The sequence below is a fragment of the Momordica charantia genome, assembly GCF_013281855.1.
Source record: "Momordica charantia cultivar OHB3-1 chromosome 6 unlocalized genomic scaffold, Mcharantia_2.0 BLBB01000006.1, whole genome shotgun sequence".
Lineage (NCBI taxonomy): Eukaryota > Viridiplantae > Streptophyta > Magnoliopsida > Cucurbitales > Cucurbitaceae > Momordica > Momordica charantia.
Window position 1 is genome coordinate 6,197,367 of NW_028275164.1, and position 9,024 is coordinate 6,206,390.

The 9,024-nt window shown below is 33.8% G+C and overlaps 1 protein-coding gene across 29 annotated transcripts; it reads right to left on the bottom strand.

Annotated features, from left to right (window-relative positions):
* Window positions 1–256: 256 nt before the first annotated feature.
* Window positions 257–8,805, bottom strand: LOC111014567 (uncharacterized). Of its 29 annotated transcripts, none has more exons than XR_015791494.1 (12): window positions 8,527–8,799; window positions 8,098–8,430; window positions 7,799–7,865; window positions 7,566–7,652; window positions 6,803–6,884; window positions 5,751–5,878; window positions 4,564–4,747; window positions 3,627–4,445; window positions 2,290–3,156; window positions 1,075–1,195; window positions 763–791; window positions 257–593 (listed from the first exon to the last, which is right to left on the bottom strand). XR_015791494.1 is itself a non-coding variant. In XM_088125122.1 (12 exons), exons 3-6 carry the CDS (start codon window positions 7,919–7,921, stop codon window positions 4,410–4,412), a joined length of 369 nt encoding a protein of 122 aa, XP_087981248.1. In that variant the 5' UTR covers window positions 7,922–7,924; window positions 8,098–8,430; window positions 8,527–8,802; the 3' UTR covers window positions 257–593; window positions 763–791; window positions 1,075–1,195; window positions 2,290–2,370; window positions 2,638–2,682; window positions 3,627–3,668; window positions 4,139–4,409. The 29 variants fall into 29 exon arrangements, 21 of the variants coding, with proteins under 21 accessions (XP_087981248.1, XP_087981243.1, XP_087981254.1 ...); XR_015791493.1 differs by having other exon boundaries at window positions 7,566–7,613; window positions 7,799–7,924; XR_002601889.2 differs by having other exon boundaries at window positions 7,566–7,617; window positions 7,799–7,924.
* Between the last annotated feature and the right edge of the window lie 219 nt (window positions 8,806–9,024).

Here is a 9,024-nt window from a genome sequence, read left to right on the forward strand (position 1 = left end):
ATGATCTTTTTCCAAATACTTAAAGACAATATTTTGATGTTTAATACCAAAAGCTTTTTCTTCGGTCAAAACTATCCTTTACCCGTACATATTTTGATAGAATTACAGGTGCGAATTCTTTTGGACACGAGGAAGTTCTAAACTGGAGGAAGTTTTTAAGGAACACAAAATTTCCCAATTAAATCAAGGAAATGCTGGAGGGCAACACCTATAGCAATCGAGAAGGGAGGGAAGAATGGATTTGGGACCAAGAATATATTTTAAACTTTCCTAAGTTCAACGCTAGAAAAACTCCTCTCTCTAAAGGGAGTCAAAGCATTATCCCAGTGTACCAGGAAATCAAATGCTGTCCCCCAGCAGTTTTCAAGGTCAAATTGAATACAGATGCAGGATTGAAAATAAAACCAACAGTATTGTCACTATTTTCAGAAACAATGGAGGGGAAGCAACGTATACCTTCTTGAAGATCTTCCCATGTATTATTGATGTCAATTTTGTTTAAGTGTTGGCCCATTCACGCGGGTATACATGTCGCGATGAATTCGAGCTTCACCTTTATGGGAGTAGAGACTGATTCTACAAGAGTCTTCGATCTGATTACATCAAGGAAAAGGGATGAATTAGAAGTGAGTTTGATGTTAATTGAAATCATCATAGGGATGCAAATATGCAAAAATGACAGTAAGCCTCCAAATCAAGGATTGCGGGACGGAGGATGTCGTCCCTGATTGTAAAGAAAAAACAAGAAAAAGAAACAATTACCGTTCTGTTTTTCTTTTTTTCACAAGAAACTGAAAATAAGAAACAAAAAGTAATGTTACCAAGCAAGCTATAAATAAATACAAAGAATTAGAAAATGTTGAATCTATGAACTAGCTTGAGAAGAAAACTGAAGGGTCCGAGTGTGCAACCAATTACCAATCTATTCACGATTATACATCCTTAGACAAATTATTATGCTCATTATATCAAAAGTCCACTTCAAGGTTTCAGCCGAAACTACCCCAAATGTGGAATAAATGATGATGAACAATTAATTAAGAAATACTTTTCTCGAAAATCAGAAATTAATACCAGTAACTAAACAAACAAGGATGAAGGAAAAATGCCGGCAAAGTCCTTTTCATCATGGCAAATACCGTGTCTATCAGAACTAGTTCCAATTGGTTGGACCATCATATAGAAGAATTGATGTCTGCAATAAGGGAAATGAAAATTTTAAAACCATATAAAAAGAAAAGAGTACCGTGTCCCAACCATTTTTCTAAAACTTAGTCAATTCACTGCTACATTTTTGGACACTTGTTAGCGAGATAAGAACATGATTTGTTTTGTTGTATGAGCAACTCAAAGAAATTGTACAACATCCCACACAAAAAAGTGAACAGTTAAAAATCTGAGCACAAGGGACAACAACCAAAACACGATATTGCATAATGAAGCACTGATTGTTGATTGATAATGGAATTAGGATAGCTTCATGTGAACAACAAAAAAAACCAATAATCTGTTTTAATATAAATTGAAAATTAAAATAGAGAATTGTGATACGAAAGAGAAGTCTTTCTTTCGAGTTATGAAATTATGAAATCACTTTAGTTACAAAAAGATATTAAAGTAATTGCGTCAAAGTACACACTTTCATGACATTACCATTCAGCTGAGAAACTGTTACGGTATGAGGAATCTAGCAGATAAATTGTGCATTATTAAGAACCTTCAATCTTATAAATTCGAGCACGATGAACTAAGTCCCAAAAGGAATTCAAGGATCAGTGAGAAACTGAGTTCAAAATGCGAACAGTGGACAGTCATTTTACATCACACAATTTGAGGTTAGTGATTCTCCTCTAAAAGCAAGAATTCCAGGAAGGGATAATGGGGTATAAAGCAGTCCACCTGCAATATTGAGTGTTTTTAAGCTTGAATAACTTGAAATGAAAAAATCAAACTTAGAATTGGATAGTATATAGATTCAGGATACATAATACTCACTTCACTTCCTAAGCTACATACTAATTTTGTATTGATCATAACCTCACCAATCTCAACATGGAAGCAAAAAACAAAACTAACAATTGGTTTTTAGAACTGCAAAAGGAATCATTGATTTTTGTCAATCATGGTGTAACTACAAAACAACACCAGGTCAAGTCATGATCAACTAAGATATTGACAAAATTCGAATATGAAATCAAAAGTATCCAACTTCCACAAATTGATTAGATTCCAACTTAGGATCTACAATCCTCCTGAAAATAAATTTGGTAGCAAGTGAGGGAGAATGACCTTAGAGATAAATTTGTCTGTCTTCATCATTCAGTATCTGTTGTGCCACTGCTTACGAATCACCAACATGATTCTAAAGAACTGCAAATGGAATCTGTAAGTAAGGTTCTTTGTTGTAATTAAAAATCCACGCATACTCACTCTTTAGTAGAAGAGATCTATAGAGTAGGGGAAAAAAGAAAAAGGCACTTCACCAAATAAAAGAAATACCCGATAGGACAAAATTCGCAACAACTAAAATTTTCAAAGAATTACAAATTAAAAATAACTCAAACTGAAACGGTTTTTCTGTACGAGGAAATTAAGGGAAAACAGTCCCACTGATGTATCTTCTCAACAGGTACCTACCAAGAGCATGGGCTTGCATAGAATCCTTGCATTAGAAACAAGGACCTACAACACATATTAAGGATATATCTTTGCAATGGATGGAGGGTGCAGAATAAAAACTAAAACTATAGAATTACAAATTCGAGAATTCAAATCTGGAAGAATAATTGATAACCAAAGGTACAACATTCAAAATTATGTTAGAAGAAAAGTATTCAAGATCCATTCCAAATGTTTTGTTCTCAATGAAATTTGTACACTACTAAAGTTAAGGGGAATAGTGGATGGAAAATGCATGGAAATATAACCAACCTTGAAGCTAATAACACAAACTCAAACGAGGAAACTGTTGCAACAGCAGGCCATCTTCTTAAGAACCCACCAACATTTTCACTCATTGAGAAATGTGAAAAAAAAACACTAAATTATAACATTTATACTCAACTTCTTAATTTGTTTCATATATGTTGGGATGGGACTGACGGGGCTCGAACCTGCAACTTCCACCTTAACAAGGTAGCGCTCTGACCAATTGAACTACAATCCCAATAGAAGAAAAATAAGGCAGTCTAAACTAATTATTATTTATCATTGAATTTTTTTCAAACAATTTGGTTTCACAGCACAAGAGGGAGCAGTGATTGAGAAATAGGGGATTGTCTTATTGTGATATGCAAGTGTTATTCTTCAAAATAACAATATAAATATTGTTGACTACATTGCTGGCAAAAAGCAAGGGCAAAATAACCCATAGTAATGTAAATATATAAATTCAATTCCAACGAAAAAAGAAAAGCATACATTTTCATTATTTATAATGAAGACAGCTTAATAATAATAGTAATCATAACAAATGCTAGAATATCTTTCCACAAAAGCAGGAAATGGAGTTCAAAACTGCTAGCTTGCATACATTATTATCATGCAAGAACGTATTTACTTTACATTAAAAAAATAATAATAAAAAAAAATTCAAGACAAAGTTTTAGTTTTCATTTCTTTTGTACCTGCTTCAACCAGCAAGGGAGGCCGCCTCCCTAAGCCAGGTCCTGCAAAGTGCAAAGATAATACATGTCCACGAAGGTTAGATGCTTCCAATTATCTAAGGCATGATTTCAGCCATCCACTTACCCCCAAAAGGCACGATTCCAACTTCCATCCTTTTTTACAGTAACCGCATACGGTAAAATGTATAAACAAAATTTCTTCGATGATGGCATCTATATTTTTCTCAAAAAATGAGAGGAAAGTAAATTATTATCAACTGTTATTTGATTACTTAATCTTCTAGGGCTAGAAGTTCTTGAAAAGAGAAGTAAAGAAATATTGTGAGTTGTGGTTTTCGATCTCCAGCACGAAGTATACAACCTACGGTGGAAGAGCGAATGACCTAAAGCAAAACTTGTTACCGAGTTGGAGCCTTACTATTGGACAAAGTTCAGTGAAGAAGTGTAAAGCAATAAGAGTGAAGCTCTGGATTTATAACTAAGCCAACCTAAAACAATTTGCAGTAATGTACCCTCGAAATTCTTGCCTTCGATCCTCAAACTTCCCAAGGGTTCGTGTATTTGAATTTCTTCTGAAATTGAAGATTGTCGCCTTCCTCTGTCTCTCAGTTCAGCAGAATGTCATCCAACTTAGGGCCAATCTTTCATTCCACTGGTGCCATCCGCAACACCACCACCAAAATAATGATCATGTTAGGGTTAGGGCTTTAAAGTTAGGTTTTTTTCGTTGCTTCCCTTACCAATTCGTTCCCTGTGATTGATCCATCAACAGCAACATCTCATTTATGGCCGCCCAAGTCGCCTAATTCCCATCAAATTCTGGTAATGTAAGAAACAGATGCAGTAAGAAGAAAACCCTAAAATCGAATAGAATAGAGAGTTGAGGAACACGATAACGGAGGAAATGAAGCAGCCCCGACTAGAAAGAAACTCGTACCACACAAGAGAGTAAAGAAGATGAAGTAGGCAGCAATGAATTTATAGGAGAACGGATTGCTTGACAACTAGGCAACCTCGATCGCGGACATTTTACGCTTCAGATGTTATGGTCTTCGATTAGTAAAGCCCTATTTGTTAAGTTTTTCGGTTCATTGAGCCCAATAATGATTCTTTTAAGCCCACTACAAAAGTAGAGCAATGTTAAAAATATTTTTAAATCGAGCATAATTTTTAAAAATAAAAAATAAAATTAATAAAATTGCTATCAAAAGACACCGTAGCCATTAAAAATTTATTTTATTTTTTAAATTTAGCTAAAAATTCAAATATATTTGTAAAAATCTTTAAATTATACAAAAACAGGTATAATTTTTAAAATAAAAAACTAAAATAATTCCTAATTTTGGCATTTTTATAGTTTTTTTATTGCAATTAAAAGTTAGTAGGTTGAACTGCTAACCGTCACTAAATTCATGCGCTCCATGCATTCTAAAACACATATATCAAGTCTTTAAGTATTAGCTAAGTTTTTATTGACTAACCAAAATGAAAAAGAAAAAGTGAACATCATTAAACCAAATAGTTATAAAAGTTTTAAATTCAATCCTAACATATGAAATGATAAAACAAAAAATTAAGAATAAATTTGGTAACTATTTTAGTTCCTCATTACTCATTTATAAATTACATTTTAGAGATTGTGAAAAGAATTATGAGAGTAAAAATATCAATTTTTTAAATTTCTTATTCATGATCCTATTTTTTTTTCCAAAATAAAAATAAAAGCACTCTTGACTTATAAAATGAATAATAAAACGTTCTAGTAAAAAATTTAAATATTTAATTAAAAAATAATTTTCATATAAAACTTTTTGTAAATTAAAATTGTCACGAACCAAAAACAAAAAAATAGTTACAAAACATATTCGTTTCATTTTTCAATTAAAAGGGATGTAAATAATAAAACGTTTTATTATCCTTTATTGATAAAAAAAAATAAGAAGAGAAAAAATATAAGAAACCAGAAACAACAATTTAGAAAAGGTTGGATCAATAAACTGGAAACCAGCTAGATGTAACATGAGAGAGCTAGATGTAGTGTCAATCTATCCAAAATTAGTTCCCTCCACATTGTCTACAAAAATAATTAAGAAGCACTTTTCAAATATATGGTTAAACTCTCACCGCAAAGCACAGAATATAGTTAGGGTTCTCCTTTCCTCTCCGATCTGTACCCATAGTATCGACAAGTTGTAGTAACGATTGTTTGGTTCGAAACAACCAAGCCATTTCTCTGCAAAACTTGCACAGAACTGAGCAAGAAAACAAAGACAAAAAGCAAATGTTAAATCAACTACTGCCCATCAAATTCCAATAATGAATGAGCAAGAAGTAAACCATAAAAGGGAGAGCTTAGCACGGTTTAGAATTGGCAAAAACTTGTTTTTCAAATGGAAACAGCAAGTTTTTTAATAAACAACTTTCCGAAGTCATTGTATTAGTAAATAGCCAAAGCAAGCATCTCAACAGTAATTAAGATACATCCCCAACCAATAAGGTGTGAATTCGATCTCCCACCCTCATATGTACTAAGAAAAACTAAAAAATAACATTCATATGAATAAGATATAAAAATTTGAAGGCCGAGGTAAGACTTAAACTAATACAAATTAATAATATGAAAATGACTAACTTGTAATAAAAACCAAAAAAAAATATAATATAATAAAAACGTGAAGTGTGAATGGTTGCACCATCGCCAGCTAGGGTTGAGGATGAGGGAGTATAAATGCCCTCAAAACCTCGACAAATAAATTCAGGTAATGAAAGAAACAACCATCAACCTAGGGATCAATAAAGACCAATGTAAATAGCAAACAGCTTAGAGGAAATGGGTTCAAACCATGGTGGCCACCTACCTAGGATTTAATATCCTAGGTGTTACCTTGGCAACCAAAGAAGAAACAGTTCAGCAAGAAAAAACCCTTACAAACAAAGGTTTATAAGGAAACTTTTACCAGAGGAAAGGATGCAAATCACAACTAGAAGAAAACTTTCTTTCTACCCACACACACCCACACATGCACACACGAATTCTTTGCGACAGTTTATTTATCCAGTCACTTTAAATCATTCGCTACCCTAAGTCACAATCACATAATATAGGAAAGAACGCATGACTTTCGAATAAGCAAAAGTAAATTAAGAAGCGGAAAACAGATAACAGAATTACTTACCTAACATTTTCTCCCTCATGCATTGATAATGAATTATGATCGGCCCAGCCTTCCTTGACTTAACTAGTTCCTTAGCAACTACCTGAAATAATTATCACAAATGTATGACTCACGCATTAAAAAAGAAACAAATTCCATTATTTTGAATAACAAAGCATCTCCGCCGATTTATAATTTAGAAAAGCGCTTTTTTGCTAAATTCTCACCCATATCACTTTAAATTAGATTGACGATCTCCCCCTTACCAAATACTGGTTTTTATATTAAAACGTTAGCTTTCTTGAAACATTCGTTGGTTGAAGAAGAATGTATTTCATTAGAGTTTAGGATTGATAAGTTAAAAGAAAAGGACCCGTATGGGAAACACGGAGCAAGAGTTACAAAGGGAAGAACGGAGCAAGCAGAAAGTTCAAAGATGTTTTCGGTGGAGAGTGACAGATAACATTGGAGTGGAGGATGATAATTTTAATTTAATGAAATGGACTTGTCGTGGAAAATTAGGGAAAGGTGAAGAATGATTTCTACTGAGACATATAATGGTAGACCCTTCTCTCAATGAAACATTCTCACAAACCAAGGAAAGCGACAAATTGTTAAAAAAGATTGTTCCAAATATAGATAAAAAACGTTTCGATGCCGGTAGTTCACGTAATACAACAAGAAATTCACATTATACAACATATTCACACACGTAATACAACAAGAAATTCACATTATACAACATATTCACGCATACAAATAGTGCTTGAAAGATTAAACATACCTAGCAGGTTCTAAGGTAGCAGAAATTAGTTCCATATAGCCGCAGCTTCTGACTAAAAAGTAACAGTTTATGAAGTGATTGTGTTTTCTAAAAATCAAGTAGTAAATAACGTAAGAAATTGATGTATTCAGTCGTACAAATTAAGTAGTAATAAATTGATAATTAAGAGAGAGAATTTAGATTTTAAACAATGTTACAAGGGCTCTAATTAATTTTAGATGAAATTGAGCTACCTTAACATTAGGGGAAACCTCTCTTGCCCTCTTGCTCCATTTGATTGTACTGATAAGTCCGAAATGGCTGTGAAAATGAGAAGGTGATTGTACACTACATTTAAATTTTGGAATTTCTTCCATTCTCTGCAAATAGGTCCAATCCTGATCAGAGATGATTCTTTTTTTTTCTTTTTTCTTTTTTAATGAACTTCCAGAGTTGATTTAAACCAGTGTAGTAGAGTTTCAAACTCTACCAATGTTTGTCCCTTAATTCGACGGAATATGTAATACGTTAATGACATGGTGGTTATACTTACCTAAAAGTTCATTGCCGATTACATTCGTGTCAATTCAAACGGCGACACCCTTCCCATTTTGTGATGGTAGCCGAGCGTCACTAGGAAATCGATCCATTGACACTTCGATTCTTATAGCCTGCCACAAATTCAAATTGTCGACGATATAGATACATTAGTGTTAGCACATTGTATTAACTTTATAAAACGTCAAAATATTTCAGCGCTGCGGCCACTTCAGTTTTCCGCCATTATCTGATTCATAAAATTGTTGCCGCTATGCCATGGCCCTCTGGTTCACACACACTTCGATTCTTCTTCAACGAAAACCACGGCCGCTCTCGTTTCTCTTCACTGCGACGAAGAGAGCCTCTGTTTCTCAGTTCAGAAGAATTTTCCGAAAGGACATTCAAAGTAATAATCGAGTTAGGGTTAGGGTTAGGGTTTTACAGTGAGGATTTTCCTTTGTTTTTGCTTGAGGCTTGGCCATTTGATCTCATCTCCTCTGATACGAAACTTGAAATCTTCCATTCCAGGTCGACGAACAATTGATGGGAAGAAAAAAAAATAATCGAAAATTGCATTAGGTACTGCACTGTACAACTGCAGAAAACCCTAAAAAATAGAGATCTGAGAGAGTGGATAAAGGAACACATAACGGAGTAAAGTACGCAGCTACGATTGTACGAAACTCTCGCAGCAAAGCGCGGAAAATCGTGAAGAAGACGAAATGGGCGGTAACGTATTTATAGCGAACAGGTTAGCTTGCGAAATACGCGAACCCGATTGCGGATTTTTTACGCTTCAAAAAGTTATGGGCTTTTTCCAAATAAAAGCCCAAATTGGTGACTTTAGCGGCCCATTAAGTCCAATACTAATCCAACCTCCACTAATACTAAATTATTTCTGTGTTTTATAATCACATGAATAATGTAGTTGGAAAAGTAT